We start from the raw sequence: 18,062 nt of genomic DNA, 5'->3' as shown, positions 1-18,062 counted from the left end.
GTGAGGTTGGTCAACAGCTCCATCCAATAACTCACCTCTTCACACCCCTAACCACCAATACTTTATAATTTCCTGACAGTCATCTTATGTACAGTGTGTCTTTATGGACATACAATCGATGTACATAAGCAATCTTATGTATTTATACAGTACTGTAAAAAGTCTTAGGCACATGTGTAAATAGCTAAGGTGCCTAAGACTTTTGTACTGTGCTGTAGAAATGTTATATATTGCACTGTACTGCTACTGCAAGAAATCAAATTTCATGACATATGTGAGTGATGATAAACTTGATTCTGATATGGGTCTCTATCATGGACTGAGAGTGGGAAGGAGGCAGGGAGAGGAGAACCATTGTTGGGTAAAGGGGAAGGGAGAGAGGAGGGTGTGGGAAGCCCCAGAGAGACATTCTTTAATGATCAATAAACCATATGTTTCAAATCAAATGACCTTGCCTGGTGTCTCTGGGTTGGGTGTGTCTGCACCTGCGCCACCTCATACCCCTAGCACTCCTTCTCTACCACCTGTCCCACACCTCTACCATGGCACTCCACCCTCACTATTCCCAATATCTTTTGCTCCCGACCAGATTTACAAATTCGCTCTCCACTCCCTGTTAACAAATACAGTGCTGTGTAAAAGTCTTTAGCACCCTAGCTGTATATATATGCCTAAGACTTTGCACAGTATTGTCTGTATTAAGTTTTTTTATTATTATTGTGGTCTTTATCTTATTGAGTGTGTTTTGTGTTACATTGGATACAGAATAACAATTATTTTGTTCTACTTTACACTTGTGTCCAGGAAATGACATTAAACAGTTTGAATCTTGAATCTCAATACGCACCATGGAAATAAGACTTACTAATGTCTCCATGTAATATTTCACCACAAGTCTGATTAGACAGACAACTCTGAACAGCAAGGAAAGAATCAAAGCTTGTACATAGTCACATGAGATATCCTTTAAGATCTATGTAATAGCTTTCGGATCTTTGTCGGCTTCAGTTTAACTGAATCAGTGGTAATCATGTTCTGTTGTGTTAAAATAATGTACTAGCCTTCCCCACTGAGTAGTTTTAAGCACCCCTGGGTATTTCTATTGCCTCCAGGCAATATTCAATACTCTTTCTCCTCACTATACCTTGGCTGTGAAAATCTCAATTGACATGTCTGTATCTATTCTTAAAGGGGATGAAGAGAAATAAAATATTAGACAGTTAAAAATTAATAGAGAGAGACAATATAAATAATGGAAAGGAAAATTAATAAATGAATTAAACATAAGGGCAACACAGAAAATGCTGAAGGAACTCAGCAGGTTAGTCATCATCAACGGAGAGGAACGACGTTTCAGGCATTCTTCAGGACTGGAATGGAAGGGGGAAGATGTCTGAATGAAAAGGTAGGGGGAGGGGAAGGAGGACTAGTCAGAACAGGAGTTCCCAAACTTTTTTTATATATGCCATGGACCGGTACCATTAAAGAAAGGGGTCCATGGACCTTAGGTTGGGGACTCCTGAGCTAGAAGCTGATAGGTGGAGCCAGGTGGGTGCGAAGGTTAAAGGTCTGGACAGGAAGGGATCTGATAGGAGAGGAAAGTGGACCACAGGAGAAAGGGAAGGAGGAGGGGACCGAGGGGGAGGTGATAGGCAGGTGAGCAGAAGAGGTAAGAGACTAGTGTGCGGAATAGAAGAAGAGGGAAAGGGAAGGGGAAAAGAGAAAAATGAGAAAAAAAATATTACTGTAAGGAGAAGTAGATGTTCATGCCATCAGGTTGGAGGCTATAGAGATGGAATATGAGGTGCTGCTCCTTCACACTAAGAGTGTGTTCATCGTTGCAGAAGAGGCCATGAATAGTTAACCACTGGGACAATTTCCCTTTGGCAGATGGAGTGGAAGTGCACAACAAAACAGACCCCCAATTTATATCAGATTTCACCAATGTACAGGAGGCTGCATGGGGAGTACTCGATTCAGTAGACGACTCTTAACAGATTCACAGGTGAAGTGTTGTCTCAACTGCAAGGACTGTTTGCAGCCCTGAATGGAAGTGAGAGAGGAGGTGTAGCTTTTCTCTCACTTGCAGGGATATGTGCTAGGAGGGAGATTAGTGGGAAGGGACAAGGGAATCACAGAGGGAGTGATACCTGCGGAAAGTGGACATTAGGGGGAAAGTTAAGATGTGTTTGGTGAAGAATAGGCACAATAGTTTCTGTAGATCGTGGAAATCCAGAAGAACACATACAAAATGCTGGAGGAACTCAGCAGATCAGGTAGCATCTATGAATAACAATGAATACTTGACGTTTCAAACCGAGACCTTATGGAGAGGAATGAACAGTCAATGTTTTGGGTTGAAACCCTTCATCAGGGTCTTGGGCCGAAACAGTAGCAGTTCATTCCTCTTCGTAGATGCTACATAATCTCCCAAGTTCCTTCAGAATTTTATATTGGCTCCTATAGACAATAAAGGCTTCTAAAATTATTTAAAAAAAGAGGAATTCCAAATGCTGAAGATCAAACTCAAAGTTACCTAGAAATTCATCTCAGCCCTAAACTTGTTACATAGAGGTATTGTGTTTGCTAGCCTATAACTACTAATGAGACCCAGGGAGTGGAGATAGAAGAATATTTGAGATATTGACAGAACAACGAGCAATCAGAGAAAGCCAGCTTGGCATTGGTTGACAGCTGACCAATAGGCACTGGCTGTTTTCAAGATTCCAGATTGTTAAAATTAATTTCCAGTACACAAGTGTAAAATCCTTCAGATCCAATGTAGCACAAAAAACACAATAAAATAAAGAATACAATAATAAATAAAAAATATATAATTATATAAGACAGTTTATATACATAGATTGATTTTATGTATATAAAAGGCACAGGAGTGTCAGTACATAAGATGACTGACAGAAAATGACAGAAAAGTGGTGGTTGGAAGTGTAGAGGGTGGGTTAGTGGGTGGAGGTGTTGATCAGCCTTACTGCTTGGGGAAGTAAATATTTTTGAGTCTGGTGGGCCTAACAGGCATCACACAGAAAAGAACTGCATGGGAACATCTCTGGTCTGGCACTATGATAAACAAGCCTTGATCATTGAAAACCAAATGACTGTTTACTTCTGGCTTTTTCTGTGTTCATTTTGCAGAAATGTGATGTACCATCACTGCTACAACTGATTACATTATTCTTTCCTAATCCCACACTTACAGCAGTTTGTAGGAGTGATAATATGTTTGGTGGCAAAGTTCCAGCAAATAATTATATTTACCACCTTGTAAAAGCTTCTAAGTAGCACAAGGTTATTCCAAAATATGTTACAATGCATAATTAGCTAGCTTTAGGGAAACAACAAATTACCCAAGATTTCTATTCTGAATCAGGGGATTAATAATAAACAATGAAATCTTGTTTACTTATATTGCTTAACTGGAAAATTGCCTGTTACTAGCAATAAATCATACTAAGAGCTCAACAGCATCTTTTTGAGTCTTTTGCATATGTATAAACAATATTATAGCACAGTTCAATGTAAATGATAACTTTTTTTTATTAAATAGCAAGGGTGCAATGCTGCAGCTTTATAAGGCATTGGTCAGACCACACCTGGAGTACTGTAAGCAGTTTTGGACCTGCTACCCAAGAAAGGATACGCTGGCATTGAAGAGAGTCCAGAGGAGGTTCATGAGAATGATCACAGGAATGAAAGGCTTATTAACATACGAGAAGTATTGATTGTTCTGGCCCTGTACTCGCAGGAGTTTAGAAGGATGACTGGAGATCTCATTGAAAACCAGAGAAAATTGAAAGGCCTAGATGGATAGACATGGTGAGGATGTTTCCTATAGTGAGAGAATCTCAGACCAGAGGGCACAACCTCAGAATACAAGATCTTCCCCTAAAACAGAGATGAGGAGGAATTTCTTTAGCCAGAGGGTGTCGAATTTGTGGAATTTATTGCCGCAGGTAGCTGTGGAGACAAAGTCATTGGGTATATTTAAAGCGGAGGTTGACAGGTTCTTGATTCATAAGCACATCAAAGGTTACGGGGAGAAGGCAAGAGAATTGGGTTGAGAGGGATCAGTCATAATGGAATTGTGGAGCAGACACGATGGGCTGAATGGTCTAATTCTGCTCCAATGTTTTATGGTCTTATGGTCTTACAGTTAGCAATAGAGCATTGTGGAATGCTTTTGTGTAAAGGCTGCCAGAAAATTCCATGCAAGCTCTTTAACTCAGTTAAATAAAAACATAAGAAATAGGAGCAGAGTATGCAATCAGGCCCATCGAGCCCTCTCTGCCATCCAATTAGATCATGGCTGATCTGCCCATGGACTCATCACCACCTACCTGCCTTTACCCCATAATCCATAATTCCCCTATTATGCAAAAATCTATCCAAATGTCTTAAATATATTTCCTGAGGTAGCCTCCACTGCCGCATTGGGCAGAGAATTCCACAGATAAATAAAATGAGGGTTTAATTGAAAAAGTGGAAAGATGCAAATTAGAGTCAAAGGGTCATAAAAACAGGACCTTCATACACAATGTCTATGCTAGCAATCCATTACTCAGCCCATTTACCATCTTATTACACTGGCTTTCTGATGAGTAGCTGCAGCAAATCTGAAAAAAAAAACATATACTGTATGTCGATCCCTTAAGATGATCATAGCCAGAGGTGGTAGTGTGGGTGAGCTTCCACTACCTATTAAATTTTCGCAATGCCATGCACTTCAAATAACCTCTGACTACTAAGTCCAGCTCCTAGCCTTCACATGCGGCTCAGCTACTAAGCCTGGCAGAACCGACAGGAGAAGGGACCAAGGCGGGTTAGAGAAACAGGGGTCTCATCAGCTGTGGTTGGCAGCTTAATTAGGAGAAGGAAAACTGTGATCTCAAGCCTCCACTGCCTTGCGGCTACGCCCACTCATGGGAAAGGCTTCGGGAGTAAACACCGAGGGAAAAATCCAGAGCTGAAGTCCCTCAGGCAATCCTACGTTAAATTCAATGGTGACTGGCAATTCCTGCAACGCTGCTGGTGCCAAGCTGTATCGGTCACTGCTGTTCCTTTGGATTCATCAGTTGCATGGGGAGGGGAGCCTGCTGCGTGGGCAACAGCTTGTCTCCATATTGTGCTGCCCTGACTTGCATACTAGCTTGTATATTATGTAGACAGCTGGGACACAACATTCATTCCTGACCCCAAACCAGTGAAGGGCCAAACTCAGACTGAAGGAGTTGAGTTAGCTGAAGGCCTCATACCAGATGTACAGGATAGCTCAAATACCTGGGGATCCTGCAGGTGCATGGAAGCCACAACAAGGACACAAGGCACATTCTCTATCAGCCTTTTCTCCTTGGAGCGACAGAGGATGAGAGATGACCTGATAGAAGTGTATAAGATGATGAGAGGCATTGATCGTGTGGATAGTCAGAGGCATTTTCCCAGGACTGGAATGGCTAACACGAGAGGGCACAGTTTTGAGTTTCTTGGAAGCAGGTACAGAGGAGATAACAGGGTTATGTTTTTTACGCAGAGAGTACTGAGTGCTTGGAATGGGCGGCCAGCGACAATGGTGGAGGCGGATACGATAGGGTCTTTTAAGAGACTCCTGGACAGGTACATGGAGCTCAGTAAAATTGAGGGCTATGGGTAACCCTAAGTAATTTCTAAGGTAAGGATATGTTCAGCACAGCTTTGTGGCCAAAGGGCTTGTATTGTGCTGTAGGTTTTCAATGTTTCTATGTTTCTAAGGCTGCAATATCCAAGCACCTCCAAAGAGTGAGATAGGTCCTAAAAAGCCAGTTGAATGGGAAGAACAAGATCAGATCCATCTACTAGTCATCAGATATACTGCCTCAATAACATGCTGGCCAAGGAACGAACTTGAAGCTGCTGATATTGATACTCAGAAACTACTAACAATACGTGCAGGACTCCATCCAAAGTCCAACATTGAGTAACTGTACACCTGCCAGAATAGAGGAGATGGGGGTTTGGAAATGTCAAGGCCACAGTCCTCAGAAAAAATGCAGAACATCCATAAGTATGTCAGGAAGATGGCCCCCAAGGATGGCCTGCTAGGAGAATACCTCAGGCAGCAGGAGGGCGATATGGAAATGGAAGAGGGTGAAGCAGAGCCAGAGGACCAGCGGCCATGGCAGGACAAGCCACTGCATGGGATGTACCATCGCCAGATATCAGAGGGAGCTGACATTATAAAGTCCTATCAATGGCTGGAAATGGCAGGGCTGAGGGGCTGCTCATGGCTGCACGAGAACAGGCACTAAACATGAGCAATAGAAGCAGGGGTCCACCACACCAGGCAAGACCCAAGATTCAGATTCAGACTGTGCAAGGAATCCACTGAAACCAACCAGAACATAGTAGCAGGGTGCAAGACGCAAACAGGGACAGCTTACACTGAATGGCACAACCAAGTTGCAGGAATTGTGCACAGGAACATCTGCACTGAGTATGGATTGGACACTCCCCAGTCCAAATGGGAAACGCCCAAGAAGGTAGTGGAGAATGGAACAGCTAAGATCCTGTGGGACTTCCATATACAGACTGATCAGCAGGTACTGGCCAACCAACCAGACATAGTAACACTGGACAAGGAACTGAAGAAAGCAATCGTAATAAATGTGGTCATGACGGTAACATCAGGAAGAGAGAATATGAGAAGCTGGAGAAATACCAGGACTTGAAAGAGCAGATTAAAGGGATGTGGAAGGTTAAAGCCAGAGTAATCCCGATGGTGACAGGAGCACTTGGAGCTGTGACACCTGGACTGGGAGAGTGACTCCAACAAATCCCAGGAACAACATCTGAGATCTCGGTCCGGAAAAGCGCACTACTAGGAACAGCAAGAAATCAGTGCCGAACCTTCAAGCCCCCAGGCCTCTGGTAGAGGACCTTATCCATTTGATAAGGTCCCACATAGGAGATTGGTGGGTAAAATCAAAGCTCATGGCATTGGGGGGGAAGACATTGACATGGATAGAAAGCTGCTTGGCAGATAGAAAGCAAAGGGTAGCGGTGAATGGGTGTTTCTCGGAATGGCAGGTGGTGACTAGTGAGGTGCCACAGGGCTCGGTATTGGGACCACAGCTGTTTACGACTTACGTCAACGATTTAGATGAAGGCATTGAGAATAACATCAGCAAGTTTGCTGATGATACTAAGCTGGGTGGCAGTGTGACATGTGATGAGGATGTTAGGAGAATTCAGGGTGACTTGGATAGGCTGGGTGAGTGGGCAGATACTTGGCAGATGACGTTTAATGTGAATAAGTGTGAGGTTATCCACTTTGGGAGTAAGAACAGGAAGGCAGATTATTATCTGAACGGTGTAAAGTTAGGTAAGGGAGAAATACAAAGAGATCTAGGAGTCCTTGTTCATCAGTCACTGAAGGTGAATGAGCAAGTGCAGCAGGCAGTGAAGAAGGCTAACGGAATGTTGGCCTTTATTACAAAGGGAATTGAGTACAAGAGCAAGGAAATCCTCTTGCATTTGTACAGGGCCCTGGTGAGACCACACCTGGAGTATTGTGTACAGTTTTGGTCTCCAGGGTTAAGGAAGGACATCCTGGCTGTAGAGGAAGAGCAGCGTAGATTCACGAGGTTAATTCCTGGGATGTCCGGACTGTCTTATGCAGAGAGGTTAGAGAGACTGGGCTTGTACACGCTGGAATTAAGGAGATTGAGAGGGGATCTGATTGCAACATATAAGATTATTAAGGGATTGGACAAGATAGAGGCAGGAAATATGTTCCAGATGCTGGGAGAGTCCAGTACCAGAGGGCATGGTTTGAGAATAAGGAGTAGGTCATTTAGGACAGAGTTAAGGAAAAGCTTCTTCTCCCAGAGAGTTGTGGGGGTCTGGAATGCACTGCCTCGGAAGGCAGTAGAGGCCAATTCTCTGGATGCTTTCAAGAAGGAGCTAGATAGGTATCTTATGGATAGGGGAATCAAGGGATATGGGGACAAGGCAGGAACCAGGTATTGATAGTAGATGATCAGCCATGATCTCAAAATGGCGGTGCAGGCTCGAAGGGCCGAATGGTCTACTTCTACACCTATTGTCTAATATTGTGAGAAAAATACACATACACATCACCCATAAGGGGTGAGATAAACACACACACACACACACACACACACACACACACACACACACACACACACACACACACACACACACACACACACACACACACACACACAGTATTTGTCATCATGGAGTGCGGAGTGAGTCACGGGAGGGGTGTGGGACAGGTGGTAGAGAAGAAGTGTCAGTGGCGGGGTGGTGTGAGTACAGACACACCCAACCCTGAGATATCAAGCAAGCTCATTTGATCTGCAACAATTAGTTTATTGATCATTACAGAATGTCTCTCTGGTGCTTCCCACTCCCTCCCCTCTCCCTTCCCCTTTTCACAATCATGATTCCCCTCTCCCTGCTCCCTTCCCACTCTCAGTCCACAATAGAGACCCATACCATAACTCACATATGTCATGAAATTCGTTTTTTGTTTGTGTCAGCATTACAGTGCAACACCTAAAATTACTACAGGACTGTGCAAAGGTCTTAGACAGCCTAAGAGTTTGGCACAATACTGTATAAGTACATAAGATGGCTTATATACATAGATTGTATGTCCATAAAGTGACACTAGGCACAGGAGTGTCTGTACACAAAGTGACTCTGACAGGAAATGATAAAGTAGTGGTGGTTGTGGGGTGTGCAGGGGTGGGATAGTGGGTGGAGGTGTTGATCAGCCTTAAATAATAAAAAATACTGAGGTAGTGTCCATGGGTTGGTTCCTTGTCCATTGATGTGATGATGGAGAGGAAGAAGAAGCCTTACTAACACATTGAGTGTGGATCTTCAGGCTCCTGCACTTCCTCCCTGATGGTAGTGAAAGAATCACAATAACGAGGAACAAATGAAAAGGAATGAAGTGAGTTGGGGAGAAAAGCACAGATTAAAAGAGGCACACATACAGAAACAAAGATGTGGCACAAAATTGTAGGCAGTAAATTAACATTAACACATTGATTAATAACACAAATTAATTGTCTTGACCAGAGAGGAATATTAAAAGTGCATCAGAGACCAGCCACAGAAAAAAAATATGATTGAAATACAAAACTGAAGATGGATTGTTTGAGAACTTGGTTGAGCTACACAGATGAATTATTAAGGAAGAAGAAAACACAGCGATGCCTAGAAAATTATTCTCACTGCCTCAGTAAAGCAGTCAGCATAATCAACAACCTCACCCACCCTGGCCATTCTCTCTTCACCCCTCTCCCATAGGGATAGATCCTGCTGCTATCTGAAAGGAGTTTGGATATTCTCCCTGTGACTGCGTGGGTTTCCTCTGGATGATCCGGTTTCCTCGCAGGGTCCAAAGACACACCGGTCGGTAGTTTAATTGGTCATTGTAAATTGCCCCATGATTAGGCTAGGGCAGGGGTTGCTAATCTTTTTTATGTTATGCCATTAAGCAAGGGGTCCATGGACACCAGGTTGGGAACCCCTGGGCTAGGGTTAAATTGAGGGTTGCTAGGTGACACTTCTCGAAAGGCCAGAAGGGCCTTTTCCCAGACAGACAGAGACAGGGAGATAGCGAGATAGAGAGATAGAGACAGGCAGAGACAGAGAGGGACAGAGATAAAGATAGAGATAGTAGAGAGATATAGAGAGACAAAAAGACTGAAAGCACATACCATTGGGTTCAGGGACAGCTTCTACCCCACTGTTATAAGACTATTGAATGGTTTTTTACTATGATAAAATGGGCTTGTGACCTCACACCCTACTCTGCTGTGATCTTGCACCATGTTGTCTACTTGCACTGTAGTTTCTCTGTAGTTGTTACACATTGTTATTGTTTTCCTCATTCTACCTCGATGCATTATTGAAATGATTTGACCTGCATGAACAGTAATCGAGACAAGTTGTTCACTGTATCTCAGTACATATAACAGTAATAAACCAATTCCATTTCCAGTTCCAAGGGGACATACTAAGTAGGCATACCCAATTTAATTTAAGGGGAGTGTCTGTGTACATTTTCACTTGGCACTTACCTGTTAACACCTTCCCTGGCAAAGTAAACGGTGTAGGCCTGGATATTTCCATGCGTCTCGACAGGTGGACGCCAGCTGAGTCGGACAAAGCGGCTGGAGACCAGGACGGGCACCACATCACGAGGGGCAGAGGGAAGGACACTGAAGCTCGGTAAGGCTGAGGATTGAGGAGGAGAGGAACTGGTCAGTATGGGAGGTAGGCACAAAATTCTCAGTGTGGGGACTGGCAGGACAGTCAGGGTTTGGGAATGAGCCATGTCAGTATAGGGTTAGAGAGTGCACATTAAATAACAAAATGTAAGCCAACAGGAAAGGAAAAACAAGAGAAAATGGGAAAAAAGAACTGATAATTTCAGAAACATAAGAACTTAGCATTTAATATCTACAATAAAACAATTCATCGTCACACAGTAATAATGGAATAGAATACCTACACAATGATTATAAACCATCTACCTGAGACCATAAGATGTGGGAGCAGAATTAGGCCATTCAGCCCATCGAGTCTGCTCCACCATTTCATTATGGCTGATCCATTTCCCTCTCATCCCCATTCTGTGTCTTCTCCCCGTATCCTTTCATGCCCTGACTAATCAAGAACCTATCAACCCTACCTTAAATGCACCCAATGACTTGGTCTCCGCAGCTGCCTGTGGCAATGAATTCCACAGATTCTTCACTCTCTGGCTAATAAATTCTTCCTCAACTCTTTTCTAAATGGATGTCCCTCTTGAGGCTGTACCCTTTGGACCTACCTTGCTATGATCTTGCAATTTATCAGTTACCTGCTTTAGAAGAAAGCAGTAACCAACATCCGTGTCTATGATTGCCCTCAGCATTCTTATTTTCCTGACTGGCTGCATCACGGTCTGGTATGGAAACACCAATGCCCAAGTACAGAAAAGTGGATACAGCCCAGTTAATCACAAGAAAAGCACTCTCCGCCATTGAGCTGCTCTACAAGGATCCCCAACGTCCAGCCCATGCACTCTCCTCACTACCACTTTCAGGAAGGAGGTGCAGGAGCCTCAGGTTCCACACCACCAGGTTCAGGAACAGTTACTTCCCCTCAACTATCGGGGTTCTGAAACAGTGTAGATAACTTCACTCACCTCAACACTGAACTGATTCTACCTATGGACTCACTTCCAAGGACTTGACAACTCATGTTCTCCGTATTTACTTTTGTTATTATTTGTACAACTTGTCTTCTTTTGCACATCTGATGTTTGTCATTTATTATTTTCAAAAATTCTATTGCATTTCTTTATTTTCCTATAAATGCCTGCAAGAAAATGAATCTGTGTAGTATATGGTAACATATACTGTATGTACTTTGATAATAAATTTACTTTAACTATAACTGTTATTGTTTTACCTTATTTTACCTCAGTGCACTGTGTAATTATTTGATCTGTGTGAACAGTATGCAAGCCAAGCTTTTCAGTGTATCTTGGTACATATGACAATAATAAATCGAACCCACATCCACCACTTCTGCTAGCAACTCATTCCACACTCTCACCACTCTCTGAGCGAGGAAATGCTCCGTCAGATTCCCCTTAAACATTTCACCTTTCACAATTCAAAAACAGATTCAGAATCTTAGCCCCCCCGATCAGGGTCATGATGTAAAGCCATGGGAGCAGGTGGTGGATGGTCGTATGAGCAGCTGGTGCATATCACAAGTCCTGGTTATGCGACCACTGACGCCAGGAGCATTAAAATACTCTGCAGAGTATTGATAATGGCGCAGTTCACGTATCTGGTAAAGACACTGCCCAGAAGAAGGCAATGGCAAACCACTTACGTAGAGAAATTTGCCAAGAACAGTCATGATCACGGAAAGACCATGATCGCCCACGTCATATGACACGGCCCATGATGATGATGACGACGATGTGTGGGTGGGAGGGAGGAATGGGGATTGCTTTTGCTCTTGGTGTTTGTTATGTTCTGCATTGTGGGCATGCTATTTTGGCACCGGAATGTGTGGCAACACGTGCAGGCCACTTGCGTGTGTTGGTTGTTAACGCAAATTTCGCGATTCACTATGTTTCCATGTGCACGTGATAAATAGCCTTGAATATTGAATCTTGAAAATGAATTAAATATAAAAGAGATTAAAATCTCTTAATACAACTCTTAAAAAGGGGTAGAAGACTCGTGAGCAAAGCAGCTGAAATCTTACTTTCCGCCATTTCAGATGACCGAAGACTGAATATAGAACAGAACAGTACAGCACAGGAACAGGTCATTCAGCCCACAATGTTGAGCCGAACCAGCTAAAAAACAAATCAATAACACCTGAACACTAATCCCTCCTCCCTACACAATGTCCATATCCCTCCATCTTCCTTACATCCATGTGCCTATCCAAACATCTCTTAAACATCCTTAATGTATTTCCCTCTACCACCATACCAGGCACCAGATTCCAGGCATCCATGACTCTCTGACTAAAAAACTAACTCCTCACATCCCATTTGAACCTATCTCCTCTCACCTTCAATACACGGCCTCTGGTATTAGACATTTCAACCCTGGGAAACAGATACTCTCTGTCCACTCAATCTATGCCTCTCGTAATCTTGTAAACCTCTATCAGATCTCCCCTCAGCCTCAAAACTCCAAAGAAAACAACACAAGTTTATCCAATCTCTTGTAATAGCACTTTCCCTCTAAACCAGGCATCCTGGTAAACCTCAGACTTTTTAAGCTAAAATTGAAACTAATCTTGATTGATAACTCCTGCTCTAACACTAATGCTGATTTTCAGGTTCCTTGACTATTTTCTAAATGGGGAGAAAATTCAAAAATCTGAGGTGCAAAGGGACTTGGGAGTCCTTGTGCAGGATTCCCTAAAGGTTAATTTGCAGGTTGAGTCAGTGTTCAGGAAGGCAGATGCGATGTTAGCATTCATTTTGAGAGGAATAGAATATAAAAGCAAGGAGGTAATGCTGAGGCTTTTTTAGTCAAACCACGCATAGAATATTGTGAGCAGATTTGGCCCGTTATTTAAGAAATAGGAGTTGGCAGTTTAAAATGGTTTTGATGGATCAGATGGGCCAAAAGGCCTGTTTCTGAGCTGTACTTTTCTATGACTCAAAGACTCAAAGATCTGTTGGCAGTGGAGTTGGTCCAGAGGAGGTTCATGAGAATGGTCCCAGGAATGAAAGGGTTAACGTATGAGGAGCGTTTGATGGCTTTGGGTGTGTACTCACTGTGGTTTAGAAGAATTGAAACCTATTGAATATTGATAGAGTGGATGTGGAGAGGATGTTTCTTCTAGCTGGGAAGTCTAGGACCAGAGGGCACATCCTCCGAATAAAGGAACATCCATTTAGAACTGAGATGAGAAGGAATATCTTTAGTAAGGGGGTGGTGAATCTGTGGAATTCTTAGTCACAGATGGCTGAGGACACCAAGGCATTGAATATATTTAAAGTGGAGGTTGATAGGTTCTTGGTTAATCGGGGTGTCAAAGATACATGGAGAAGACAGGAGAATGGGGTTGAGAGGAATAATATATCAGCCAGGATGGAATGGCAGAGCAGACTCGATGGGCTGAATGGCCTAATTCTGCTCCTATGTCATGGTCTTGAGGACAATCTTCCACAGCAAGGGTTTCATTTTGCTCTCGTGACACTCCCAACTCATCAACCGTGGAGGTCAGTATGACGATTGGCAGCATTCTCTACCATTTGATTCGGATTTATTAGGTTTAACACATGGACATCGGAACATGCAGTGAAATGTATTATTTGTGTTCACAACCGACATACCCAAGGAAATGTCTCCGCATATTCTGATGCCAACATAGCATTTCCACAATGTTCAGCAGAACAACACAAGCAGCAACAATAATAACAAAACAACAGCAAAGCTAGTTCCTTACCCACACACACACACAGACAGGACTCCTACCACAGGGCAGGCTCCCTCTAGGCTTTAGGTGCTTGGCCCGGACTCACACTCTCGCAGACATCGGGCTTCCAACCTCCACCCCTGGCTTTCATAAACACAAGAGACTCTGCACTTGTTGAAAATCCAGAGAAACACACACAAAATTCCAGAGGAACTCAGCAGGTCTGTTATTCTGGAGGGGAATAAACAGTCATTGTTTCAGGCCAAGGCCCTTCATCAGGCCCTTCAGCTGGCTTTCATTCTTGCCCTTCAGCTGGCTTTCATTCTTGCCCTTCATGCATTTTGCTCACCAAAGCCTAAAATATTCTTCTAGAACCCTATCAATTTTTTCGCCTCTTCATCTTTGTTTGTTTGGGGACTCTCTGTTGGTCGGTCAATGATGAATGTTGCACCCCAGCTGATTACATGATACGCAAGCCAGGGAAGATCTTCTCTATTGAATACTGGCCTAGAGCCATAAACCACTCCTCATATGTTAACCTGTTCATTCCTGTTATCATTCTCATGAATCTCCTCTAATGCCAGTGCATCCTTTCCTAGATAAGGGGCCCAAAACTGTTCATGATACTCCAAGTGTAGGCTGACCAATGCCAACATTGTCAAAGAGTGGTCAAGATATGCTGTTGGTAGAAGGAAGGAAACTTGTTCATCTGTGCTCTTCACTGGCACAATCTATACAAAAATCTCTGGAAGTTGGAAGAATGCACTCACCTCCATCTAAGTGGGCTGCCTCTCTTAAATTCTTTTGCTTTATCCATGCTTTTTTTTTAATGAGAGTTCCTTTTTATTTGTTTAATTTTATTTAGAGATACAGAGCGGAACAGGCTATTCTGGCCCACCAAGCCACCCCGTCTAGCAGCCCGCCAATAATAACCCAAGCCTAATCACAGGATAATTTACAATGACAAATTAACCTACTAACCCATACATATTTGGACTGTGGAAAGAAACTGGAGCACCCAGAGGAAACCGACCACGCACGGGAAGGACATATAAACTTCTTAAGAGATGATGCTGGAAGTTGTACTCTAAACTCCGATGTCACAGGCTGCAATAGCATTACACTAACCGCTATGCTACAGTGACGCCCCATATAAACTGATATATTCATATTACTCTATTTCTTGCTTCATTAAATTTTTTAAATTATGCTCTGAACTGTTTGTAATCAATCCATTTCTCACTTGTATTAACAACAAGCTTGCATCATGAGCTCATTTTTTTCCAGCTCTATTTTACAGCCCTAACCAGAGTAGGATTTGTATTATCACCAGGGAATGTAATGGAACAGTGGGATTAGGGAGTACAGTTCTTTCAAAGTAGTATTACAGGTAGATAGAGTGGTGCGAAAACCCACTGATTTAACCTTAGCCTAATCTCAAGACCATTTGTAAATGACTAATTCACCACCTCACTGGTACGTCTTTAGAATGTGGCAGGAAATCGAAGCACACATGGGAAGAACGTACAAACTCCTTACAGAGGATGCTGGAATTGAACTCTGAATTCTGACGTCCTGATCTGTAAGAGCATTGAGCTAATCACTTCACTACTGTAGATCTAATAAACGAAACACTGCACCTTGGTGCTCCAAAAGCAGGGAACCAACGTAAAGAGACAATGGAAGGAATTTGTCAACCACACAATGACACTAAATACAGTCATACCAATTAACATTGGTACATTGGATTGAGAAGTTAATGATAAAGAAATTAGTCGGGTTTCTCAAATGAAATTTCATCTTTCTTGTATACTGTATATTTATCCAATAATAGCTAGATAATGAGTTTAATGAGATGCTTAGGGATTACATGTTGGACATCAGAATCAGGGTTAATATCACTGGCATATGTCATGAAATTTGTTGTTTTGTGGCAGCAGTAATACACAATAATAGAAAATATAAATTAAAATAAGAAATATGGCTTATTGCAAAAAGAGAGCCGAAAAATCAATCGTGAGGTCGTGTACATGGGTTCATTTGTACATGGATTCAGAAATATGATGGCAGAGGGAAAGAAGTTGTTCCTAAAATGTTGAGCGTGTGTCTTCAGGCTCCTGGGGGAACGAGAAGTTGCATGTTGCACTAACCCTGACCAACACACCTCAGCAATTCTCGAATACCTGTAAAGGTGCACTCAGCGGCCACTTTATTAGGTACCTCTCATGTCTAGTAAAGTGATCCCTGAGTGTACGTTCATGGTTATCTGCTGCTGTAGCCCATCCACTTCAAGGTCTGATGTATTGTACATTGAGACATGCTCCCCTTTAACTCATGTCTTCTTGTTCTCGTCCAGTTGAGTTGAAAGGCCTGTGTTTATGCTGTATTGCTCTATGACTCTATGCATAAATCGATAAGTTATTTCCTGCCCTATGATATTACCAGTTAATTAAAGATAATAAATTAAGATTCTTTTTGCAGAACATATACTTAGACTAACCACATACATCATTAATCAGTAAGTATATTTGTTTATAATTTTATTTAATCAATTTTATTGAAAATCAGGCCTCGTGACCAGGATATGCATTTAGAACAAATTAGTGGTAATTCTGTGCAGAAGCAGGGGATTTGCTCAGCTGCAGTAAGTTTTATTGGCATCACCTACATTTCCGATAGTGTGCCAAATACAACCATAAGACACAGGAGCAGAATTCAGCCAGTCAGCCCATTGAGTCTGCTCTACCATTCCATCATGGCTGATTTATTACCCTTCTCAACCCTGTTACCCTGCCTTCTCCCTGTAACCTTTAACCCTCTTACTAAACAAGAACCTATCAACCTCCACTTCAAATATATTCAATGATTTGGCCTCCACAGCCATCTGCAGCAATGAAGTTCACAGATTCACCACCCTCTGGCTAAAGAAATTCCTTTTCATCTCTGTTCTAAATGGATGTCACTCTATTTGGAGGCTCTGTCCTCTGGTCCTAGACACCCCCATTACAGGAAAAATCCTCTCTATGTCCACTCCTGGTTTTTTTTATTGCTTTTCAAGAGGAAGCTAGCTGTGAATACCAATAATAAACTTCCAGTCACACTGTTCAGTCAAACATACTGGTGCAAAGATTATGGCAGACAAACAAATATAATAGAACTTTGCATCCATTGAAAATACAAATCACCAAAGGCAGACTCTGCTGAATATAGAAGATTGCATTCCTACACAATTCTGTTTTTGGATTAACCAAAGTCCAATAAATCTGACCTTTTCAGAAAAGATATTCAAAGAATTGCATATAAATCACAACTGACACAATCCCACGATAACTCAAAATGTTTTGCAGGCAATGATGCTGTTTCTTTTAACGTACAAAACGCAGCAGGCAATATGGTCAGATTAAGCTCCTGCAAATAGCAAAGAAAATGTGAAACTGGGATAACATGTCTTCTCATCCTTTCTCCAAATGCCCTAGGACACTATGCACACCCTCAAAAGCCGATGACTCAAAAAGGCAGCATCCATCATTAAGCGCCCTTGTCATCTAGGACTTGTTTTCTTCTCATTGCTGCCATGAAGGAGGAGGTACAGGAGCCTGAAGATACACACTCAATGTTTCAGGAACAGCTTCTCCCATCCACCATCAGATTTCTGAATGAACAGTGAACCCATGAACACTACCTCACTATTGGTTTTTGCTGTCTTTTTGCAGTACTTACTTAGTTTAATTTTATATAAATATAAATATTTCTTATTGTAATTTACAGTTATTTTATTTTTCTCATTATGTATTGCACTGTACTGTTGCTGCAAAACAACAAATTCCACAATATTTGTCAATATATGTACTGAACCTGATTCAGATATGGATTTAAATTCAGATTTGGATTCTGAAATCCACGTAAGATGACAAATAGTACCAACATTTTATGTATCCAATTTAAAAAATATATAGTATTTTTAGAACTGAGATTAGGAGAAATTTCTTTAGCCAGGGAGTGGTGAATCTATGCAATTCGCTGCCATGGTTGGTTGTGTCATTGATTATATCTAAAAAAAAGTCATTGATTATATCTAAAAAAAA

The 18,062-nt window shown here is 42.2% G+C and overlaps 1 protein-coding gene across 1 annotated transcript in view; it reads right to left on the bottom strand.

The window, feature by feature from the left end:
- dcc (DCC netrin 1 receptor) overlaps positions 1–18,062 on the bottom strand; it is a 1,312,938-nt gene that overhangs the window by 309,338 nt on the left and 985,538 nt on the right. The window contains exon 8 of the mRNA XM_073064089.1: positions 10,110–10,266. Coding sequence (XP_072920190.1) covers positions 10,110–10,266 — 157 coding nt within the window. The remainder of the gene's footprint in view (positions 1–10,109; positions 10,267–18,062) is intronic.

This window comes from Hemitrygon akajei, chromosome 13 (assembly GCF_048418815.1).
Source record: "Hemitrygon akajei chromosome 13, sHemAka1.3, whole genome shotgun sequence".
Classification (NCBI taxonomy): domain Eukaryota; kingdom Metazoa; phylum Chordata; class Chondrichthyes; order Myliobatiformes; family Dasyatidae; genus Hemitrygon; species Hemitrygon akajei.
The sequence above is the reverse complement of the archived record's forward strand: the minus strand, read 5'-3'. Positions and strand labels throughout refer to the sequence as shown.